General features: G+C 48.2%; 1 protein-coding gene across 9 annotated transcripts in view; it reads right to left on the bottom strand.

Moving 5' to 3' along the window:
- TNK2 (tyrosine kinase non receptor 2) overlaps positions 1-24,829 on the bottom strand; it is a 108,874-nt gene that overhangs the window by 1,595 nt on the left and 82,450 nt on the right. For 7 of the 9 annotated variants that reach the window (XM_081329415.1, XM_081329422.1, XM_081329416.1 and 4 more), the window contains 6 exons: positions 22,356-22,550; positions 14,838-14,929; positions 11,529-11,573; positions 7,403-8,826; positions 5,173-5,268; positions 578-705 (listed from right to left, as the gene is read on the bottom strand). In XM_081329415.1, the coding sequence (XP_081185541.1) occupies positions 578-705; positions 5,173-5,268; positions 7,403-8,826; positions 11,529-11,573; positions 14,838-14,929; positions 22,356-22,550 (1,980 nt within the window). The remainder of the gene's footprint in view (positions 1-577; positions 706-5,172; positions 5,269-7,402; positions 8,827-11,528; positions 11,574-14,837; positions 14,930-22,355; positions 22,551-24,829) is intronic. The other 2 variants (XM_081329418.1, XM_081329420.1) reach the window with 1 other exon arrangement.

Below are 24,829 nucleotides of genomic sequence, written 5' to 3'. Positions count from 1 at the left end.
GAACCATGGTTAAGTCAAGGACTGCCTGTACCCGGATAGGAGACCGCTTGGGGGGAAAAACAAGAGTTGTAGGTTAACCTGTAGGCCAGGGGTCTTCAAACTTGGCCCTTTTATGACTGGTGGACTTCAACTCCCAGAATTCCTCAGCCAGGCACTCTGGCTGAAGAATTCTGGGAGTTGAAGTCCACAAGTCATGAAGGGGCCTTAATTCCCCCATGCTAGCTGAGGAATTCTGGGAGTTGAAGTGCACAAGTCATGAAGGGGCCTTTCCCCACGCTGGCTGAGGAATTCTGGGAGCTAAAGTCCACAAGTCATGAGGGGGCCTTAGCTTCCCCCATGCTAGCTGAGGAATTCTGGGAGTTGAAGTCCACAAGTCATGAAGGGGCCTTAGATTCCCCCACGCTGGCTGAGGAATTCTGGGAGTTGAAGTCCGCAAGTCATAAAAGGGCCAAGTTTGAAGACCCCTGGCCTAAAGGCTCACATCTGTCCTAGAAATCAGCACTGGCAACCTGGCAAGGGGGAAAGGCTTCCCTTCCGGAAGAGACCGTGGCTGGTGGTGCCACATGGTTCCTCTTACTTGAGTTGGCCGGCATTGTAGGGGTCCAGCAGGTGAGAACTGGCCTGCTCCAAGTTCCAGTTGAACATCTCCAGAACTTTGTGACATTCCAGCCGTGTCTTCAGTCCCAGGCAGAAGAGTTGCTCAACCTGCAGATGAGGGGAGAAGAGCAGCGAGCATCACATTACAAAAACTGCAGCGAAGGTGGTCACCCACACATTACAAAACCAGAGGTTGGGACTTTGGGAAAAGTGCAGAGAAGAGCAAGAAAGACGATTAAAGGCCTGGAGACTAAAACATAGGAAGAACGGCTGCGGGATTTGGATATAGCCAGTCTAGAGAAAAGGAGCGCCAGGTGGGACACGATAGCAGTCTTCCAGAATTTGAGGGGCTGCCCCAAAGGTACAAGCAGAGATTAGGTGAAAGCTGGTTCAAAAAGAGTCATTGGGAGAGGGACCTCACAGTGGACGATCCCTTAAACCTGAAGGCAGGACAAGAAGCAACGGATGGAAGCTCATCAAAGAGAAAAGAAATGTGGAACTAAGGAGAAACTTCCCGACGGTGAGAACAATTAACCAGTGGAACTACCTGCCTCCAGAAGCGGTGGATGCTCCAACACTGGAAGTTTTTAAGAAGAGGCTGCACATCCACCTGTCTGGAATGGGATAGGGTCTTCGGCTTGAGTGGGGGGGGGGCTGGACTAGAAGACCTCCAAGGTCCCTTCCATCTCTGTTATTCTGCATTCTAAATGGTATAAGGTCTCCTGCCTGAGCTGAGGGTCGGACTAGAGGACCTCCGAGGTCCCTTAGAGGGGCCGCCACAAAGAAGAGAGGGGCGCACCTATTCTCCAAAGCACCTTAAGGCAGGACAAGAAACAACGGATGGAAACTCATCAAGGAGAGAAGTAATCTGGATCTAAGGAGAAACTTCCTGACAGTGAGAACAATTAACCAGCGGAACTCCTTGCCTCCAGAAGCGGTGAATGCTCCATCACTGGAGGTTTTTAAGAAGAGACTGGACAGCCATTTGTCTGAAATGGTGTAGGGTTTCCTGCCTGACCAGGGGGTTTGGACTAGATGACCTCCAAGGTCCCTTACAACTATTATTATTATTATTATAAACTTTTATTCATAAAAGATGAAACTCAGTCAACTGAACACTCAAATTGACTGGCACTAAAGGTTGACACGGGCTGCTGCCAGCATCCTAGGTATCAACCAGGTATCTCTTTAAATAATAATAATAATAATAATAATAATAATAATAATAATAATAATAATAATAATTATTATTATTATAATAGCATGAACCTCAGTCAACTGAACACTCAAATTGATTGGCACTCATGGTTGACATGGGCTGCTGCCAGTATCCTAGGTATCAACCAGGTATCTCCTTAAAATGGAAGATGTTCCGAGTAGCGCAGTTTTTTTATAGCTTTGCTGGGGTTATTGCAGGAAGCTGCAATTTCTTGAGGTATTTTGCAAAGTTTTTGGACATCGCTCCCAGTGCCCCGATGACAATGGGTATCACTGTTACATCATCATCATCATCATTATTAATCATCATCATTGCATAGTCAACCAGAGGTTCAGACTGGATTTGGCATTTCTGTCTACCTGTCGAGTCCTTCCCAAGGACCCGGGATAGGCAGATGTGGATGTTTGACGGTATCACAGATCTCGTCGCAGGATGGAAGCAGTTCCTAGTAAGGCCGCCTTTTGCAACTGACTAATGGCGAATTTGTCAATGCCGATGATGGTGTCCAGTTGTTTTGGGATTGCACCCGAGGCGCTTATGACTATTGGTACCACCCTTGCTTGTCTTTGCCACAGTCTATTTCTATTTGTAGGTTTTTGTATTTTGTTATCTTCTCCTTTCTTGTCTATTCTGCTGCTGCTGCTGCTGCTGTTGTTATTATACATGAGCCAGCCGTGTGCAGCTGCCGCCAAAAAAGCTAATACAATCCTTGATTGTATAAACAGAGGTATAGAATCAACATCACGGGGAGTGCTAGTACCGCTTTTATAAAGACCTAGTAAGGCCACACCTGGAATACTGTGTCCAGTTTTGGTCAGCACATTCCAAAAAAGATGTTGGGAGACTTTGGAAAAAGTGCAGAGAAGACCTTAAACAAAATGATTAAGGGGGCTGGACTAGATGACCTCCAAGGTCCCTTCCAGCTGTATTCTGATTTGAGATGGTTGAAGAAGAGGCCAGGTAACTGAGCATCCTCCAAGGAGAAAGTCCAGGTGGCGCAGAACGGCAACCGGTCATTGGTGCAATGGGAGAAAGACTCATAGAGTCCAAGGGCTGGAAGGGACCTTTGAGGTCATCTAGACCAGGGCTTTTCAACCTTTTCACCCATTGTACCACTTTTACGATATGGCAACATCCGAGTACCACCAGTCGCCTAGCAAGGGGTCAAAAGCTTGATGACCGAAAAAAAAGGGAAAAAGTGATTAAGTACAGTTAGTCCTCGACTTACAACAGTTCGCTTAGTGACTGAAGTTACAATGGCACTGAAAAAAGGGCCCCCCAAGCCAGCCACGCTGAGGGGAAAGGGAAAGGTTTCCAAGCTGAGCCACGCTGGCTGAGGAATTCTGGGAGTTGAAGTCCAACAGTCATGAAGGGGCCATAGTTCCCCCACGCTGGCTGAGGAATTCTGGGAGTTGAAGTCCATGAGTCATGAAGGGGCCATATTTCCCCATGCTGGCTGAGGAATTCTGGGAGTTGAAGTCCAACAGTCATGAAGGGGCCACAGTTCCCCCACGCTGGCTGAGGAATTCTGGGAGTTGAAGTCCATGAGTCATGAAGGGACCATATTTCCCCATGCTGGCTGAGGAATTCTGGGAGTTGAAGTCCCCGAGTCATGGAGGGGCCACAGTTCCCCCATGCTGGCTCAGGAATTCTGGGAGTTGAAGTCCACGAGTCATAAAAGAGCCAAGGTTGCCTACCCCTGGACTATACCATTCCAGACAAATGGCCGTCCAGTCTTGGAAGATCTTGAGTGATGGAGCATCCACAACTTCTGGAGGAAAGCCAGAAGGTTTCATTACTCAAACTTGGTAACTTCATCAGAGCTAGGAAACAAGTGGGGATTGTGGTGGTGAGGAGGAGGACCGTGGGGTCCTTGGTGGTCCCTGATCTAGGTTGTTTCGTTGCAGACATTTCATAACCCAACTAGGGAAAGTCATCTGAGCTAGAAGGGAGCGTAGACAAAACATAGAGCAAACCCACTTCTTTCTAGCACTGATGATATCCCCTAGTTGGGTTACGAAATGTCTGCAAGGAAACCAACCAAGATCAGAGAGCACCAGGGACCCCACAATCCTTTCTTTCTCCTTTTTCTTCTTTCTTTCTTCTTTCCTTCCTCCTTTCTTATCTCCTCCCTCCCTCCGCTTCTTATTTCCTTCCTTCCTCCCTCCCTCCCTCTACCCTTTTCTTCTTTCTTTCTCTTTCTCTCTTCCTTTTCCTCCTCCTCTCCACAACCCCCCCCCCCTCACTTCTGGCACTGATGATGTTCCCTAGTTGGGTTACGAAATGTCTGCAAGGAAACCACCCAGCTCAGAGAACACCCAGGACCCCATAATTGTCCTCCTCTTCCTTCTGACAAAGAGGACATTCAACCAGTGGAACAGCTTGCCACCAGAAATCATGGAGATTTTTAAGAAGAGACTCGAGCATTCACCTGAGATACCATAGGTTCTCCTGCTTGAGCGGGGGGCTGAACTAGATGACCTCCAAGGTCCCTTCCAGGTTATATTTTCTATTCTATTCTATTCTATTCTATTCTATTCTATTCTATTCTATTCTATTCTATTCTATTCTATTCTATTCTATTCTATTCTATTCTATTCTATTCTATTCTATTCTATTATTCTATATTGTTGGGGGCAATTAAGCTGACTTTGTAATAATGCCGCTTTGGGGGGTGTATGAAAGCCCTAATAAGCAGGCATATACATAGAATGAAGGCTACTGCTAAGCTTGTAAGCCGCCCTGAGTCTTCGGAATTCTATTCTATTCCATTCCTTATTCTATTCTACTCTACTCTACTGCCTTTCTATTCTATTCTATTCTATTCTATTCTATTCTATTCTATTCTATTCTTCTATTCTATTCTATTCTATTCTATTCTATTCTATTCTATTCTATTCTATTCTATTCCCTATTCTATTCTATTCTATTCTATTCCATTCCACATTCCATTCCATTCCATTCCATTCCATTCCATTCTATTCTATTCTATTCTATTCTATTCTATTCTATTCTATTCTATTCTATTAATTTCTATTCTATTCTGTTCTGTTCTGTTCTATTCTATTCTCTTCTAATTTCTCTTCTAATTTCTATTCCATTCTATTCTTCTAGCACTGAAGATGTTACCTAGTTGTGTGATGAAATGTCTGCAAGAAAACCGCCCAGGCGAGAGAGGACCAAGGACCGCGCAGGATTGGGAAGGCTGGTCTGTAACGTCATGCTCAAAAGGAATCTTCGTCACAGGCTGCTTTTGCTTTCCATTTGATTTATTCGGGGCTGGGGCTGCACACGCCCACGCTCAAAATCCTCTTCCTGGTGCCAGGAGGGGAAATGCCCCGTGCAGATGTTTTTACCTTCAGGTAGTGGACAGCCTTTTGCACGTTCCAGCTGTGATTCTGCAGGGCGGCTTGGCACTCCTCGGTGGTGACGCCATGCACCGTCTCCTGGACCTGCAAAGGGGGCAAAGCGGGTGCAGCTGGGTAACATCTGGGCAGCAACCACGTGTGGGCTTATATACTGCTTCGTGGGGCTTTACAGCCCTCTCTTTCTGCAGTTTGAGAGCCAGCATATTGCCCCTCGCTCCCCAAACAATCTGGGTCCTCCTTTTATGGATCTGGGAAGGATGGAAGGCTGAGGCGACCTCCGGCTGGTCGGGATCGAACCCCTGGCAGTGGGCAGAGTTTGCTTGCAATGCTGCATTCTTAACCACTCTGCCACTAAAGTAGAAAGGGAGGGAGGGATGAACAGAAGAAGGAAAGAAAAAAGGGACGGAGGGAGGGAGGGAGGAGAGAGAAAGGAAGGAAGGAAGGAAGGGAGGAGGAAGGGATGGACAGAAGGAGGGAGGGAGGAAGGAAGGAACAGAGGAAAGGAGGGAGAAAGGGAGAAGGGACCGAAGTAGGGAGCGAGGGAGGGAAGAAAGGAGGGAAGGAACAGAGGAAGAGAGGGAGGAGGAAGGGATGGATAGGAGGGAGGGAGGGAGGAAGAAAGGAATGGAGGAAGGAAGGAAGGGAAGGAAGGAACAGAGGAAAGGAGGGAGGAAGGGACAGAAGTAGGGAGGGAGAAGGGAGGAAGGAAGGAAGGAAGGAATGGAGGAAGGGAGCATAAGAAAATTAAGGCAAAGATGCAGCCTTCAAACCCTAATTGAGATCAAATCCATCCCAATGAGCTAGTTTACTGCAGACCCAATGACGTGTTGTGGGAACACCCCCGCCACGGCGGATCGGTGGGCTTCACACCGATTTGCAACCTGGGCAAGGACTCCCTCGTGACTTCTCTGGGGGGAGAGGTCCCCAGGAACTCGGAGTGACGGGAGGTCAGGGGTCGCTCCAACAGAGGAGTCTATGCGTAACTCAAGAGTTGAGACGAGGGATCTTCCGTGCTCTCTGAGCTTGGATGCTTTCTTGCAGGTCTCTCATTACCCAACTAGATTACACCATCAGGGTAGAAACAAATTGAATTGGAGGAGGAGGAGGAGATGGAGATGGTGATAGTAATGGGGCTGAAGGAGCAGGAGGAGGAGGACTGTGAGATCCTTGGTGCTCTCTGAGTTCGGTAGTTCTCTTGCAGGCTTTTCATGACCCAACTAGGGAACATCATCAGTGCTAGAACTGGGGTTGTATTGTATATAACCAAACAGTGTCCCCGCTCCCTTCTAACCCTGATGATGTTACCTAGTTGGGTCATGAAACGTCCGCAAGAAAACCACCCAGCTCAGAGAGCACCAAGGACGCCATAATTGTCCTACTCCTTTTCCTCTTCCTCCTTTTTTTCCTCCTCCTCCTCCTTTTCTTCCCCTCCCCTCCCTCCTGCTCCTCCTCCTCCAATCCCCCTCCCTTCTAGCACTGATGACGTTCCCTAGTTGGGTCGCGAAACGTCCGCAAGGAAACCCCCCAGCTCAGAGACCCCCAAGGACCCCACAGTCCAATCTTTCTTTCTTTCTCTTTCTTTCTTTCTCTTTCTCTCTCTTTCTTTCTTTCCTTTTTATTTCCCTCCTCCTCCTCCTCCTCCTCCCTTCTAGCACTGATGACATTCCCTAGTTGGGTCACGAAACGTCCGCAAGGAAACCCCCCAGCTCAGAGACCCCCAAGGACCCCACAGTCCAATCTTTCTTTCTTTTTTTCTCTTTCTTTCTTTCTTTCTTTCTCTTCTCTCTCTTTCTTTCTTTCCTTTTTATTTCCCTCCTCCTCCTCCTCCTCCTCCTCCTCCCTTCTAGCACTGATGACGTTCCCTAGTTGGGTCACGAAACGTCCGCAAGGAAACCCCCCAGCTCAGAGACCCCCAAGGACCCCACAGTCCAATCTTTCTTTCTTTCTTTCTTTCTTTCTTTCTTTCTTTCTTTCTTTCTTTCTTTCTTTCTTTCTTTCTTTCTTTCTTTCTTTCTTTCTTTCTTTTTCTTTCTTTCCTTTTTATTTCTCTCCTCCTCCTCCTCCTCCCTTCTAGCACTGATGACGTTCCCTAGTTGGGTCACGAAACGCCTGCAAGGAAACCAGCCAGCTGACAGGGAGCACCCAGGACCCCACACACAGGTCCACCTGCTCACCCAGCTCCAGCGAGGCGGCCCTGGCCGAACAGAGCAGCCCTCACCTGGCGTATCTTCTCTGAACTCCGAGGCCCTTCCGAGCCCTCGTAGACGATCTTCTGGAGGCCACAGGTGGCCTTGACGGCGGCACTGGCGCTGCCGTTGCTGTTGTTGGCCGAGAAGTTGGCTTTGCATTCCGGCGGCTGCTGCTGCTGCTGCATCATGGGCCGGACCGTGGCCGTGCTGACCACTCGGCTCGGCCCCAGCCCGTCCTCGGGGCTCTTGGGCTCCTTGAAGAACTTCTCGTACTTGTCCAGGTAAGGCGGGCGCTCCGGGAGGAGATAGTAGTGGGTGTTGCTGACTTTCCGCCCGTCCTTGACGATGGGCAAGATGCAAGGGCCCTTGGCGCTCTCCTTGCCCTGGGCCTGGATGACCTTGGGGGTGGCGTACTTGGGGTCCAGGGCGAAGCTCTGGGTGGTGGGCATGGGCGGCTTCCCTGGGGAGGTGGACAGGAAGGCCCCCAAGGAGAGCGGGGAGCAAGGGTTGGTTCTGGGTTGGGGAGATCCGGCCTGGAGAGGGGCTCTGGGACTGGGAGTCCTGGATCCTGGCTGGGACAACCGATCCCGCGGAGGGATCTGGGGCGGACGGCCTTCTTCTCCTCCTCCTCCGGAAGCTGGCGAGAGGTCCCCGGCCCAGCGGCCGTGCTCGTTCCGTCGGAAAGGGAGGGGCAGGATGGGCACCCGAGGGGGGACCTGCGGCTTCTCCTCGCCTGGACTCGGGGCGGCGGCCACGGAGGGTCCCCCCACGGGCACCTTGAGGCGCTTCATGCATTCCTCCTGCAGCTCCTGGAAGATCTCCGTGGTCTGGGCCGGGCTGGGCTGCTTGCTCTCTTTGGCGGGCAGGAAGAGGTTGTCGTCCAAAGGGAGAGCGGGCCGAGGGTCTCCTTCGGGGCCCAAGCCGCCGTTGACCTCCGCTTTGCCCCAGCTCCTGCCCCGCGGCCGGCCGGCCAGCCCCTCGGAGCTGTTGATGGAGAAGACCTCCAGGTCTTCCTCGTCTTGGGCCACGTCGTCGTAGGCGGGGGGCGGAGGGAGGGGCCGGGCGTCCCAGTCCACGATGGGCGTGGGGTGCAAGGGGCGGGGCAAGGCCTGCGAGGGGCTCTGGGGAGGGGTCTTGTCCAGCAAGGAGAAGGCCTCCATGGCTAGGCGGGCCAAGGAGGGGGCGCAGAAGTCCCCGGCGGGGGAAGGGCTGGGGGGAAGCAGCTCGTCGCCAAAGTCGATTAGGGTCACCTCGTGAAGCGGGGGGACGCCCCCCGCTTTGGAGCGGGGCAGCAGCAGCCTCTCGCCCACCTGGGTGCCCGAGACGCAGGCGGAGGGCTTGGCAAGCGGGGGCCCGGCCTTGGCCCCCGACCCGGCTCGCTTCTTCAGGCAAAGCTGCTTGAGACTGACGGCCAGCGGATTCTCCTCTGGGTACACCGGATCGTAGAAGGGCTCTGAAAGAGAAAAAGGCAGGCTGATTTTTCTTTCTTTCTCTTTCTCCCTCTCTCCTTCCTTCCTACTTCTCTCCTTCCTTCCTTCCTCTTTCTTCCTTTCCTTCCCTTCCCTTACTTCCTTCTTCTCTCCTTCCTTCCTTTCTCCCTTCCTTCCTTCTTCGCTCCTTCCTTCTCTCCTTCCTTTCTTCTCCCTTCCTTCCTTCCTCTTCCTTCTCCCTTTCCTTCCTTCCTTCTTCATTCCTTCCTTTCTCCCTTCCTTCCTTCTTCGCTCCTTCCTTTCTTCCTTCCTCTCCTTCCTTCCTCTTTTCCCTTTCCTTCCTTCCTTCCTTTCTTCTTTGCTCTTCCTACTTCACTCCTTCCTTTCTTCTCCCTTCCTTCCTTTCCTTCCTTACTTCTCTCCTTCCTTTCTTCTCCCTTCCTTTCTTCTTTGCTCTTCCTAATTCTCTCCTTCCTTCCTTCCTCTCTATCCTTCCTTACTTCCTTTTTCGCTCCTTCCTTCCTTCTCTTCCTTCTTCTCCCTTCCTTCCTTCCTCTCCTTCCTTCCTTCCTTCTTCTCTCCTTCCTTTTTATCCTTCTCCCTTCCTTCCTTCCTTCCTCTCCTTTCTTCTTTGCTCTTCCTACTTCTCTCCTTCCTTCCTTCCTCTCTATCCTTCCTTTCTTCTCCCTTCCTTCCTTCCTTCCTCTCTCCTTCCTTTCTTCTTTGCTCTTCCTACTTCTCTCCTTCCTTCCTTTCTCCCTTCCTTCCTTCTTCGCTCCTTCCTTCTCTCCTTCCTTTCTTCTCCCTTCCTTCCTTCCTCTTCCTTCTCCCTTTCCTTCCTTCCTTCTTCATTCCTTCCTTTCTCCCTTCCTTCCTTCTTCGCTCCTTCCTTCCTCTCCTTCCTTTCTTCCTTCCTCTCCTTCCTTCCTCTTTTCCCTTTCCTTCCTTCCTTCCTTTCTTCTTTGCTCTTCCTACTTCACTCCTTCCTTTCTTCTCCCTTCCTTCCTTTCCTTCCTTACTTCTCTCCTTCCTTTCTTCTCCCTTCCTTTCTTCTTTGCTCTTCCTAATTCTCTCCTTCCTTCCTTCCTCTCTATCCTTCCTTTCCTTTCCTTACTTCCTTCTTCGCTCCTTCCTTCCTTCTCTTCCTTCTTCTCCCTTCCTTCCTTCCTCTCCTTCCTTCTTCGCTGCTTCCTTCCTTCCTTCTTCTCTCCTTCCTTTTTATCCTTCTCCCTTCCTTCCTTCCTTCCTCTCTTCCTTTCTTCTTTGCTCTTCCTACTTCTCTCCTTCCTTCCTTCCTCTCTATCCTTCCTCTTTCTTCTCCCTTCCTTCCTTCCTTCTTCTCTCCTTCCTTGTTATCCTTCCTTTCTTCTCCCTTCCTTCCTTCCTTCTTCGCTGCTTCCTTCCTTCCTCTCTCTCTCTCTTTTTGGCAAACATGAATAAATCCTCCGCAATGTTTCCCACCTTTTAAAATCTCTGAGAAAGTTGCTTATGCCTTATCTCCCTTTGAGGCTTCTCTGGGGAAGGGAGAACTTACACAAACACACACACACACAAACACAAGGCACAAACGGGCTTCCTGCCAGCAGAGGCATTTTTCCTGACTCTCCCAGCGTCTGTTTGTTCCTCTGGGTTTCGGGAGACGGCGGCTGGCAGCCCCCCCCCCGTCCCTCCCGCCAGCTATATATCCTGCTTTTATTACTTTGTAGGTAACTCAACGTGGGGAACACACCTAATACTCCTTTTCCCCACAACCGTGTGAGGTGGGTTGGCCTGAGAGGGGGGACTGACCCAAAGTCACCCAGCCGGCTTTCATGCCTAAGGCGGGACTAGAACTCACCGTCTCCTGGTGATTGGCCCAAAGTCACCCAGCTGGCTTTCACGCCTAAGGCGGGACTAGAACTCACAGTCGCCTGGTGATCGGCCCAAAGTCACCCAGCTGGCTTTCATGCCTAAGGCGGGACTAGAACTCAGTCGCCTGGTGATTGGCCCAAAGTCACCCAGCTGGCTTTCACGCCTAAGGCGGGACTAGAACTCACCGTCTCCTGGTGATTGGCCCAAAGTCACCCAGCTGGCTTTCACGCCTAAGGCGGGACTAGAACTCACCGTCTCCTGGTGATTGGCCCAAAGTCACCCAGCTGGCTTTCACGCCTAATGTGGGACTAGAACTCACCGTCTCCTGGTGATTGGCCCAAAGTCACCCAGCTGGCTTTCACGCCTAAGGCGGGACTAGAACTCACCGTCTCCTGGTGATTGGCCCAAAGTCACCCAGCTGGCTTTCACGCCTAATGTGGGACTAGAACTCACCGTCTCCTGGTGATTGGCCCAAAGTCACCCAGCTGGCTTTCACGCCTAAGGCGGGACTAGAACTCACCGTCTCCTGGTGATTGGCCCAAAGTCACCCAGCTGGCTTTCACGCCTAAGGCAGAGGTTCTCCTGGTTTCTAGGGCCTGTCATAAGTACCCCTTAATCTCTCAAATAAGCCCCTCCCCACTTCTTACACAAGAGGATGGGAGGAAGGAGGGGAGAAGCCCATTCCGACTTGCAAAATTCCGTCACTGCAATCTCACGTTAAAAGTAGCCTGAGCGCGCGTGACATTGTTTTCCTACCGTGGTCTACCTCGCAGGGCTGACCATCCCTCGTCCGGGAAAGGAACAAAGAAAAGAAAAGAAAAAAGAAAAAAAAAGACACAAGAGGCACAACAGCTGGGAACATGGCCCCACTTACGCTTGAGAAGGATCGAGGGCTGGGGCGGCCGAGGTGGCGGATCTCCTGCAGGACAATAGAGAGAACGAAAGAGAGAGAAAGAGAAAGAGAGAGAGAGAGAGAGAGAGAGAGAGAGAGAGAGAGAGAGAGAGAGAGAGAGAGAGAGACCCCGCAGCGAAAGGGAAAGAAGAGAGCAGAGCGTTAGTTTCTGGCTTCATGCGAGGTGGGAGGGGCAGAGAGAGGGCCGAAGAGACGGTGCGAAAGCGGCAAATCGGTATTATTTATTTATTTATTTATTTATTTATTATTTTATTACATTTATATCCCGCCCTTCTCCGAAGACTCAGGGCGGCTTACAAGCTTAGCAGTAGCCTTCATTCTATGTATATGCCTGCTTATTAGGGCTTTCACACACACCCCAAGCGGCATTATTACAAAGTCAGTTTATTGCCCCCAACAATCTGGGTCCTCATTTTACCTACTTCGGAAGGATGGAAGGCTGAGTCAACCTTGAGCCTGGTGGGACTCGAACCTGCACTAATTGCAGGCAGCTGGTGTTACTTAAGGAGGCATTAGCCCACTGCTCCACCAAGGCTCATGAAGAGCCAGGAAGAACCCCTTGGGGTAGGCGGGTGGTCTCACCCCCTAAGTAGCCAGGGGGCTGAATGAGAAGCAGAGATCATTCTCCTTAAAGCAGCTGCTTCATTTCTGCAGGGTGTAGAACGAACTATCGGAAGAGAAGGTTAAAATCCCCCCCCCGAGACTGGGCTTCGCGCCTGTAGCAGCCTCTGGGAGGCAGTGGATGATGGAAATCAGTGTACCCCCTTGATTTCAGGGAGGACCGAGAAAGGCAGCGGGGCCGCTAAGCCTGGGCTAGCTTACGAGCCCAGAGAGAGCAGGCCAATCCTAAATGGAGACGGATTGCAGGAAGACGTTACAGGCGGTCCTCCGCTTATGAGCGCAGCGGAGCCCAACATTTCTGCCGCTCACCGAGACAGCCGTTAAGGGAGTTTTGCCCCATTTCGCAAACTTTCTGTCCTTAAGCGAATCGCTGCAGTTGTTCAATTAGCAGGACGGTCGCTGAGGGAACCCGGTTTCCCCCCACTGGCTTCGCTTGGGAGGAAGGTCGCCAAAGGGGAATCGCGTGACCCCGGGACACGGAGACCGTCGTAAATACGAGTCAGTTGTCTAAGCGGCCAAATTTGGATCATGTGAGCGTGGGGAATACTGCGATGGTTGTTAAGTGGGGAAAAATGGTCCTAAGCCCCTTTCTTCAGTGCTGTCGTAATTTCGGTCACTAAATGAGCTGTGCTAAGTCGAGGACTCGCCTGTACTCAGATGAGAAGATGGCAATTTTTTTCTCCCCTACTTAATATTTTTCCCCCCTTTTTTTGCACTGACAAATAACAATATCCTGGACATTATGTCATTTACTTATTATTTATTTTGATTTTTATCCACGCCCATCACTTCCCGGGCGTCTCATAACAGACTAAAAGACAAGCAGCTGTTTGAAGTTTGGGATGACAGGTAGTCCTCGAATTGTGGCCATTCGTTCATTTAGGGGCCAATCGGAGTTACGAACATCGTGGTGGTGGGGAATCTGGTCCTCGTGCTTACGACCGCCGCACCACCCACAGGGTCACGTGATCGCGGTTGGGATCCTTGGCCACTGGCTCACATTTACGACCCGTTGCGCTGCCCTGCGGTTACGTTTCGAGAATTTGGGTTGTGGGCGGGGTGGCAGTTTCCAGCCACAAATAGCCAGTTGGGAGACTTGGCTTCTCGCTTACGACCACTGGGTTTGCTTTAGCGACGAGAGAGAGAGAGGCATAAAAACGGCTGCCAAGCTGGGTTTAAAATCGACTTACGACCGCAGTGACTCGGGACAGAAATTGTGGTCGTAAGTGGAGGACCAGGTACGAGATTCTTTTGAAACTGGGGTTCGGGAACAGGGACCTGAACTCAGAAGGAACAAAGGCAGCGGCTGCGAGTGCGAGAGAATATGAAAGAAAAAAAAACGCCCTGAAAATCCCTTGCAAAGGAAAGATCTGAGAAAAGAGCCGTTCTCCAACTTGCAGAGACTACAGCGTCATTCAGACGGAGCGGAGCAGCCTAGGAAACACTGCGGTTGCAGTCCCGTCATTTTTAACCCTGTCTCAGAGTATCTGATGCTCTCTCTGAGGTTGGGTGGTTTCCTGGAAGACGTTTCATTCTCCAACTAGGTAACATCATCAGTGCTAAGAGGGGGAGGAGTTATATAAATACCCATTTCTATAACTGATGATGTTACCTAATTGGGTTATGAGACGTCTGCAAGAAAATAAGAGCCTTGGTGGAGCAGTGGGCTGATGCCTCCTTAAGTAACACCAGCTGCCTGCAATTAGTACAGGTTCGAGTCCCACCAGGCTCAAGGTTGACTCAGCCTTCCATCCTTCCCAGGTAGGTAAAATGAGGACCCAGATTGTTGGGGGCAATAAGCTGACTTTGTAATAATGCCGCTTGGGGGGTGTATGAAAGCCCTAATAAGCAGGCATATACATAGAATGAAGGCTACTGCTAAGCTTGTAAGCCGCCCTGAGTCTTCAGAGAAGGGCGGGATATAAATGGAATTAAAATAAAAATAAATAAAAAATAATGAAATTCCGCATCCATCCAGCTCAGGGAGCACCAAAGGAGTCCATAGTCATTGTCATCCTCCCTTCTTCTTTCCTTCTCCTCCTCCAACCCTTCTTGCCCTGATGATGTAACCTAGTTGGGTCATGAAACGTTTGCAAGAAAACCACCCAGCTCAGAGGGCACCAAGGACCCCACAATCTTTTCTTTTCTTTCTTTCTTTCTCTTTCCTTTCTCTTCTTCTCCTCCTCCTCTCCACAAGCCCCTCTCCCTTCTAGCCCTGATGATGTTGCCTAGTTGGGTCATGAAACGTCTGCAAGAAAACCACCCAGCTCAGAGATCCCCAAAGACCCTACAATCCTATCTTCTTTCTTTCTCTTCTTCTTCTCCTCCTCCTCGTCCTCTCCACAAACCCCCTTCCTCCCTTCTAGCCCTGATGATGTTACCTAGTTGGGTCATGAAACGTCTGCAAGGAAACCACCCAGCTCAGAGGGCGCCAAGGACTCCTCAGTTCAACCCTGCGCTACAAGAGATGCTTTTCTATTGGGCGTAACTATGGTTTGCCTTTGGAAAACTACCATTCCCCACATGCACCAGTGTGGGGACTCCAGACAAAAGGCATTCTGGGTCTCGCAGTTCTGCGACACATGCAGGCAAGGCTGGCGGAGCTGTTTAGGGTGTAACGAGTGAGCGCGTTAAGATGCCATGTCTTACTCTTTGTCCTTCCTGGGAGCTGAGTAGGCCTAGCAGGGTTCAAATCCAATCCTAGGACATCCGGGGGGTCCATGGGATTTCCCAGGTACAAGCTGCAGAAAAGGAGGATGGGAAAAGAAAGAGAGAAAAAGTTGAAACAATCTACTTGCTGTGTGCTGGGTTCAGGGTTTCCTGCCTGAGCAGAGGGTTGGACTAGAAGACCTCCAAGGTCCCTTTCAATTCAATTCAATTCAATTCAATTCTACTCTACTGTATTCCATTCTATTCGATCATATTCTATTCTATTCTGTTCTGTATTTCTATACTATTCTATTCTATTTCTTAGTCTATTCCATTCCATTCATTTTCTATTCTATTCTGTTTTGTTCAATTCTATTCTACTCTATTTTACTCTATATTCTATCATATCATATTCTATTTTATTCTATTCTATTCCATTCCATTCATTTTCTATTCTATTCATTCCATTTTCTATTCTATTCTATTCCATTTCATTCATATTCTATTCTATTCTATTCTATTCTATTCTATTCTATCCCTATTCTGTTCTATTCATTATCTTCTATTCTATTCTATTCTATTCTATATTCTATTCTATTCCTTTTCTATATTCTATTCTATTCTATTCTATATTCCAATATCTATTCTATTCTATTCTATATTCCAATATCTATTCTATTCTATTCTATATTCCAATATCTATTCTATTCTATTCTATTCTATATTCCAATATCTATTCTATTCTATTCTATATTCCAATATCTATTCTATTCTATTCTATATTCCAATATCTATTCTATTCTATATTCCAATATCTATTCTATTCTATTCTATTCTATATTCCAATATCTATTCTATTCTATTCTATTCTATTCTATTCTATTCTATATTCCAATATCTATTCTATTCTATTCTATTCTATTCTATTCTATTCTATTCTATTCTTTCTTCTGTTCTATTCTATTCTATTCTATTCTATTCTATTTTTTCTTCTGTTCTGTTCTATTCTATTCTATTCTATTCTATTCCATTCCATTCCATTCCATATTTTCTATTCTATTCTATTCTATTCTATTCTATTCCATTCCATTCCATTCCATTCCATATTTTCTATTCTATTCTATTCTATTCTATTCTATTCTATTCTATTCTATTCTATTCTATTCTATTCTATTCCATATTTTCTATTCTATTCTATTCTATTCTATTCTATTCTATTCTATTCTATTCTATTTTTTCTTCTGTTCTGTTCTGTTCTATTCTATTCTATTCTATTCCATTCCATTCCATATTTTCTATTCTATTCTATTCTATTCTATTTTTTCTTCTGTTCTGTTCTATTCTATTCTATTCTATTCTATTCTATTCTATTCTATTCTATTTTTTCTTCTGTTCTGTTCTATTCTATTCTATTCTATTCTATTTTTTCTTCTGTTCTGTTCTATTCTATTCTATTCTATTCTATTTTTTCTTCTGTTCTGTTCTATTCTATTCTATTCTATTCTATTCTATTCTATTCTATTCTTTCTTCTGTTCTATTCTATTCTATTCTATTCTATTCTATTCTATTCTATTCTATTCTATTCCATTCCATATTTTCTATTCTATTCTATTCTATTCTATTCTATTCTATTCTATTTTTTCTTCTGTTCTATTCTATTCTATTCTATTCTATTCTATTCTATTCTATTCTATTCTATTCTATTCTATTCTATTCCATTCCATATTTTCTATTCTATTCTATTCTATTCTATTCTATTCTATTCTATTCTATTCTATTCTATTCCATTCCATATTTTCTATTCTATTCTATTCTATTCTATTCTATTCTATTCTATTCTATTCTATTCTATTCTATTCTATTCTATTCTATTCTATTCTATTCTACTGTTCTCTTCTGTTCTGTTTCTTATTCTCTTCTCTTCTCCAATATTTATTCCATTCCAGTCTAGTCCAGTCCATTGCCCTGATCCTTTTTCCTTTCTCTTATGACTAAAGACTCAACACGAACACCACAACACTGGGGTTTCTGCCCTAGAGAGTTTGTAGACTTGCTATCTGGCTGGGGTAGCTCACCTAGAGGAAAATGCTATCTGTTTGGATGATATATCATTAGCGCAGGAGGAAAGTGCAAATACAGAGTTAGTTTGGTCTAGTGATTAAGGTCTAGAAACCAGGAGACAGTGAGTTCTAGTCCTGGCCTTAGGACTGAAAGGCAGCTGGGTGACTTTGGGCCAGTTACTCTCTCTTCGCCCTGCCCACCTCACAGGGTTGTTGTGGACAAAACAGGCGGGAGGGAGGGAGGGAGGAATATTCACAAAAATAATGAAAGACAGGATATAAAGACAGTCAATCAACCAATCAATCACGCCTGCTGTTGGAGGGCAGTTCCCATGCGACACTTAGGTTTTCAAGAGGATAGGCAGCAATGCCCAGATGATGGGTTTTGTAGTGGGAGAGCTACTATGCCTCTCACTTTGGGCTCTTTCAACATCCCAGGCCGCAGGGGAAACTGAGGCAGATGAGAGGTCGCCCTCTCCCTACCACTGCAACTGAGCCCAAAATTTTGGTCGCTACGCAAGACGCTTGAAATGAGTTGTGCCCCACCTGATGACCTTTCTCGCCGCCGTTGTTAAGTGAGTCATTGCGCTGCTTCAGCTAACCACGCAGTTGTTCACTGAAGCCGGCTTCCCCCATTGACTCAGTGGATCTCGTGGCCCTAGGACGCTGCGACCGTCGTAAACCTGAATCAGTTGCCCAGCGCCTGATTTTTTGATCACGTGACCCCGGGGAGGCTGCAACAGTCGCTAAGTGTGAAAAACGGTCATTGATCGCTATGGGGGTGCATTCATTCAGTCAATCAGAATAGACCTGGAAGGGACCTTGGAGGTCTTCTAGTCCAACCCCCTGCTTGAACAAGAGCAGACAAGTGACCGTCCCGTTTTTTCCTTCTTAAAAAACCTCCAGTAATGAAGCACCCACAACTTCTGGTGGCAAGGAGTTCCACTGGCTCATTGCCCTCCCTGTTACTAGGAAGTTTCTCCTCAGTTGCAGATTCACCTGGCGTGGCTCACCAATGACCAAATCAACCGATCTTCTGGCTTTGCACAACCACCCCCGCGCCCAATTCGTTTGCACAATATGCTAAAACACAACACAACACCCATCCACACCCCCTAATGGTTCACACTGAATCAGGTCGAGAAACATCCTGGAAAAAGGCACATGCAAGCCGCTCCTGAGTTGCGGCCCGGAAAAACTCTTTTTTTGCGTCGGTTGCGGGTCAACCGAGGCTGTTTGTGATAAACCAGCTTAACAGGTCATCTGAACGCTTCAGCTAGGGCCCGACCCGTGTTGCAAACGCACACCGCTTGTCGGCAGCCAGCCAAACTCAACACACCCACCCAGGTTATCACGTCAAGAGGCGAGAGAGCCGGAGTTGTGCAACCCAGCCGGCTTGGAGGAGGTGCGCAACTCCGGGGCCGAAAACCACACACCCACACCCACGACTCACACACCCGAAGCTGGGTGTCCGACGGATCTTACGTTTCAGCAATAAAACCCACTTGTGAAAGGCAAGTTTTGTCACAGCAGAGACTCAGGGAGGAAGCCACCCATCCTACACAGGATATGGGGAATGACGCGCCCTGCCGATGTGGCAAGTTTCGCACCCGTTTCCAGGGCAAACTACACCTCATCCAGCGACGTGGGCGTAGGAGTGAGTCGCTGAACTGTTTAAGAAAGGAAGTGAAGCAAAGGTGGGAGAAGGAATCTCACAAGCTCCCTTTTCAGGGAATAGAAAAATAAAAAGTCTGTCAAAGTTGCTCGCCCCTCAGCTCTTGCTTTTTTTTTTTGTGCACACAAAAAGTCCTTTTTATTTTTCAGAAAAAGGAGCTTTGACTAGCTGCCGTTATGGTTTTTCGTTTTTTTTTTAAAATGGCAAACAAGCTCTGTGGGCTTCGCTCCTCACTGTCTGCGTTCACACAAACGCCCTTAAACCCAGGTCAGTTAAAAGTCTTGGCAGTTGGATAGGCTACGACGTGCGAAGCTTGCTTAGCTTTAATCTTGGTTTGTTCTTCCCTGGGCTGGGGGTGGTGCGCATCCGGGCTTCATGGTTCCCCGGGGACGCACCTTTGGAAAAGTGGGTCACATACGTTTGTGCGAATGTGGGCACTTGACCCCCTGGGCACATCCGGTGGCCTAGTGCTCTTGCCCATGTTGACCAAACTCAATCAGAATAAAGCTGGAAGGGACCTTGGAGGTCTTCTAGTCCAACCCCCTGTTCAAACAGGAGACTTTCGACCATTTCAGAGAAGTGACTGTCCAGTCTCTTCTTGACAACCTCCAGTGTTGGAGCATTCACAGCTTCTGGAGGCGAGGAGTTCCACTGGATAATTGTCCTCATTGTTAGGAAGTTTCTCCTTAGTTCTAGGTTGCTTCTCTCCTTGATTAGTTTCCATCCGTTGCTTCTTCTCCTGCCTTCAGGCGCTTTGGAGAATAGTTTGACCCCCCTCTTCTTTGGGGCAGCCCCCCCAAATACTGGAATAACTGCTATCATGTCCCCCCAGTCCTTCTTTTCTCTAGACTGGCTATTCCCAAATCCTGCAGCCGCTCATTGTATGTTTTAGTCTCCAGGCCGTGAATCATCTTAGTTGCTCTTCTCTGCACTTTATCCAAAGTCTCAACTACTTTTTTGGAATGTGGGGGCCAAAACTGGATGCCGTATTCCAGGCGTGGCCTTACTAAGGCTTTATAAAGCGGTACTAACACTTCACCTGATCTTGATTCTATGCCTCCGTTTATACAACCCTGGATTGCATTGGCTTTTTTGGCTGCCGCCGCACACAGCTGGACTCGTTTTAAGGGATGGAAATATGCTTCTCTGCTTTAACTATTAAATTTACCTAGGTAGTGCTCGACTTACAGCCACTCATTTAGCGACAATTCAAAGTGACAACAGCGCTGGAAAAAAAATAAATCTTATGGACAAGTCCTCTCACTTACGACCACTGCGGCATCCCCGCGGGTCACGTGATCAATATTCAGGCGTTTGGCAAACGGCGTGTTATTTCGGACGGTGGCAGCATGCCGGGATCACGTGATCCACTCTCTGCGACTTTCTCAACCGGCTTCCGACAACGGGGAAAGCCCAATTGCAGGATTCACCTAACAACCGCAGCGATTTGCTTAACAACCGTGGGAAAAATTGGTGGTCAAATTGAGTGTGACTCGCCAAGCAACGGAATCAATCCTGATCCTAATTGTTGTCGTCACCCTCTCACTATTGAAGTGACTCTGGGTGGCTTACAAAATTAAAAAAAAAAGATAAAATATGTTTTTTAAAAAAGAATTTAAATTAAAAAGGAATTAAATTGACTGTGGGGTCCTTGGGGATCTCTGAGCTGGGTGGTTTTCTTGCAGACGTTTCATGGCCCAACTAGGTAACATCATCAGGGCTAGAAAGGAGTGGGGTTTATACAGGAGGAGGAGGAGGAGGAGGACGACGACGACGATGACAACTGTGGGGTCCTTGGTGTTCTCTGAGCTGTTTTCTTGCAGGCATTTCATGACCCAACTAGGTAACATCATCAGGGCTAGAAGAGTGTGGGATTTGCAAGGAGGAGGAGGAGGAGGAGGCAGAGGAGGAAGACTGTGGGGTCCTTGGTGTTCTCTGAGCTGTTTTCTTGCAGGCATTTCATGACCCAACTAGGTAACATCATCAGGGCTAGAAGAGTGTGGGATTTGCAAGGAGGAGGAGGAGGAGGAGGCAGAGGAGGAAGACTGTGGGGTCCTTGGTGTTCTCTGAGCTGTTTTCTTGCAGGCATTTCATGACCCAACTAGGTAACATCATCAGGGCTAGAAGAGTGTGGGATTTGCAAGGAGGAGGAGGAGGAGGAGGAGGAGGAGGCAGAGGAGGAAGACTGTGGGGTCCTTGGTGTTCTCTGAGCTGTTTTCTTGCAGGCATTTCATGACCCAACTAGGTAACATCATCAGGGCTAGAAGAGTGTGGGATTTGCAAGGAGGAGGAGGAGGAGGAGGAGGAGGAGGAGGCAGAGGAGGAAGACTGTGGGGTCCTTGGTGTTCTCTGAGCTGTTTTCTTGCAGGCATTTCATGACCCAACTAGGTAACATCATCAGGGCTAGAAGAGTGTGGGATTTGCAAGGAGGAGGAGGAGGAGGAGGAGGCAGAGGAGGAAGACTGTGGGGTCCTTGGTGTTCTCTGAGCTGTTTTCTTGCAGGCATTTCATGACCCAACTAGGTTAACATCATCAGGGCTGGTAGGAACTGTGTAAAAAAAAAGATAGCAAAAGCCATTCCCTTCTTAGCACTGATTATTATTAGCTAGTTGGGTCGTGAAACGTCTGCACAACAACAACAACAAAAGCACCAAACTCTGAGAGCATCAAGGGCCCCACAGTTCCTCCTCCTCCTCTCCGCGACCCCCCCTCCCTCCTAGTATTGATGATGTTACCTAGTTGGGTCGTGAAATGTCTGCCAGAAAACTGCCAAGCTCAAAGCCCACCCAGCGCCCCATCGTTTCATCACCTACAAAGATTGTCTTTCTCTTGATTAAACAGAGAATAATTTGCCCTTGTCTTCTCGCCCCCCCCCCAATGGCAACCGGGAGGCAGACATAGCTACTCCTTGCCGGACAATTCTTGCCTGATCGAGCCTCAAACCAGCTAGCCTGGTTCTGAGCTGACTGCAGGTCGAAGCCATGCAATCTCCATGCTCGGGAACCAGGGTTGCATCCCCAGCAAGGGACGACCCAGATAAGGCAAGGAGGAATAGAATAGGATAACAGACATGGAAGGGACCCTGGAGGTCTTCTAGTCCAGCCCCCTGCTCAAGCAGCAGAACCGATACCATCTCAGACAAATGACTGTCCAGCCTCTACTTAAAAACCTCCAGTGATGGAGCGCCCACGATTTCCGGTGGCAAGCTGTTCCACTGGTTAATTGTCCTCTCTGTCAGGAACTTTCTCCTTAATTCTTCTTAATTCTCCTTGATCAGTTTCCAACCATTGTTTCTCGTCTTCGAATGCAACCCCCTGGTTAGGCAGGAAACCCAATACCCATTACAGACAAATGGCTGTCCAGTCTCTTCTTAAAGACTTCCAGGGTTGGAGCTTTGACAACTTCTGGAGGCGAGGAGTTCCACTGGTTAATTGTTCTCACTGTCAGGAAGTTTCTCCTTAGTTCCAGGTTGCTTCTCTCCTTGATTAGTTTCTCCATCCGTTGCTTCTTGTCCTGCCTTCGGGCGCTTTGGAGAATAGCTTGACTCCCTCTTCTTTGGGGGCAGCCCCTGAGATCTTGGGAGTACTGCTATCATGTCCCCGCTGGTCCTCGTCTTTAAACGAGACATACCCAACTCCAGCAACCGTTCCTTCTATGTTTTAGTCTCCAGCCCGCTGATCATCGTTGTTGCTCTTCTCTGCCCTCCCCGCATCTTTTTCTTACATCGGAGCGACCAAAAGACGCAACTACAAAACCCACACTCGTCCTCCCCTCTTACTTACTCATCAATCTTATCGGGGAAGCCCCAGCTCTGCTGCGGGTTGGTGTCACCATGGCCCGTGTGGATGAAGCTGTTCTTGAGCGGCTGGCTGATGTCGTGGGCGGACAGTCCCGCCACCGAGGTCACCGTGTTGCGTGGGAATTGGCCCACCTTCAGCGTCCGCTTATTCTGCCCGCGCCACCAGTAGTTCTCCGCCCTAGGAGAGAAGACCCAGCCGAGTTAGCGGAAAGGGCAAAGCAAGAATCAACCAATCACGAGTAGAGCTGGAAGGGAGCTTGGAGGTCATCTAGTCCAACCCCCTGCTCAGGCAGGAGACCCTAGACCAGAGGCAGGCAACCTTGGCTCTTTTATGACTCGTGGACTTCAACTCCCAGCCTTGCTGGCTCAGGAATTCTGGGAGTTGAAGTCCACGAGTCATAAAAGAGCCAAGATTGCCTACCCCTGCCCTAGACCATTTCAATCAATCAATCAATCAATCAATCAATCAATCAATCAATCAGAATAGAGCTGGAAGAGACATTGGAGGTCTTCCAGTCCAACCCCCTGCTCAAGCAGGAGAGCCTAGACCATTTCAATCAATCAATCAATCAATCAATCAATCAATCAATCAGAATAGAGCTGGAAGGGACCTTGGAGGTCACCTAGTCCAACCCCTTGCTCAAGTAGGAGAGCCTAGACCATTTCAATCAATCAATCAGAATAGAGCTGGAAGGGACTTTGGAGGTCATCTAGTCCAACCCCTTGCTCACGTAGGAGAGCCTAGACCATTGCAATCAATCAATCAGAATAGAGCTGGAAGGGACTTTGGAGGTCATCTAGTCCAACCCCTTGCTCACGTAGGAGAGCCTAGACCATTGCAATCAATCAATCAGAATAGAGCTGGAAGGGACTTTGGAGGTCATCTAGTCCAACCCCTTGCTCACGTAGGAGAGCCTAGACCAGGGGTCAGCAACCTGAAACAGTGAAAGAGCCACTCGGAACCGGTTCCCTCACAAAAGGAAAAACTGGGAGCCGCAAAAAAAATGTGTTCATGCGCGTACATGCGTGCATGCGCAGAACAGGGTTTGACTGAAGAGTGGAGCCAAGGCGAGATATGCACCTACCCTGCATATTTGAATTGATTGGTTGAACTTTTTTAGTCCCACTTTTTTTTTTGGACTGCACATGGCAGAAGACTGGGAGCCGCAGGAGACGGCTGAAAGAGCCGCATGCGGCTCTGGAGCCGCGGGTTGCAGACCTGTGGCCTAGACCATTGCAATCAATCAAACAATCAATCAAGTTTAGGACTGGCTAGGAGGGGGAACTGGGTGGGCGACGTCCCCAACTGGGCACCCTTTTTTAAACTGGGGAAGTTTTTACACACACACACACACACACACACACACACACACACACACACGGCAGCAAGATTACTTTATGCACAAAAACGGAAGGACGCACAATGCACGAATGGCTGCAGAAGTTGAATGGAGTTAGCCGAGATGGCTAAATTGACTGCTTTGATTAAAGAAAAGAGGAAGTACAATTAATTTCGTTTCTACTTGGAAACCGCTCCTGGACTTTGTGCCTGAGGTAGGGAACAAAATGAAACTTTTGATCTGGGGTTTCGCCGATTAGGTAGGTTTGTTGTAGAAATGATTAGTTTCTACTGTTGTGTAAAAGTAAAAAGTTTAAAAAAATGATGTGATTATCTTATTCTCCTGCACCAAAAGGAGTCCAAAGTCAATACAGGTAATAGTCCTCAACTTGCGACCAGCATTAGCTGAAAATTTATGTTGTTAAGTGAGAAATCTGTTAAGTGAGTTTTGTCCCCATTTTATGACCTTTTTGTTGCCATGTTTGTTAAATGAGGCACTGCAGTTGCTAAATTAGCAGCACCCTTGCTAATTAGCAACACACTTTGCTTGTCAGAAGGTTGCTTCAATAGGAGCCAGCTGTGGGCTGCAGCTGCCAAAAAAAGCCAACACAGTGCTAGGCTGCATTAACAGAGGGAGAGAATCAAGATCACGTGAAGGGTTAATACCACTTTACAACGCCTTGGTAAGGCCACACCTGGAATACGGCATCCAGTTTTGGTCACTACGATGTAAAAAAGATGTCGAGACTCTAGGAAGGGTACAGAGAAGAGCAACAAAGATGATTGGGGGACTGGAGGCTAAAACATATAAGGAACGGTTGCTGGAATTGGGAATGTTTGGTTTAATGAAGAGGAGGACGATGGGGGACGTGATAGCGGTGTTCCAGTATCTCAGGGGCTGCCCCAAAGAAGAGGCAGTCAAGCGATTCTCCAAAGCGCCCGAAGGCAGGACAAGAAGCAACAGATGGAAACTAGTCAAGGAGAGAAGCAACCTAGAACTAAGGAGAAACTTCCTGACAGTTAGAACAATGAACCAGTGGAATAATCTGCCTCCAGAAGCGGTGAATGCTCCAACACTGTAAGTTTTCAAGAAGAGACTGGACAGCCATTTGTCTGAA

This window comes from Vipera berus (assembly GCF_964194415.1).
Source record: "Vipera berus genome assembly, chromosome: 5".
Classification (NCBI taxonomy): Eukaryota; Metazoa; Chordata; class Lepidosauria; order Squamata; family Viperidae; genus Vipera; species Vipera berus.
The sequence above is the reverse complement of the archived record's forward strand: the minus strand, read 5'-3'. Positions and strand labels throughout refer to the sequence as shown.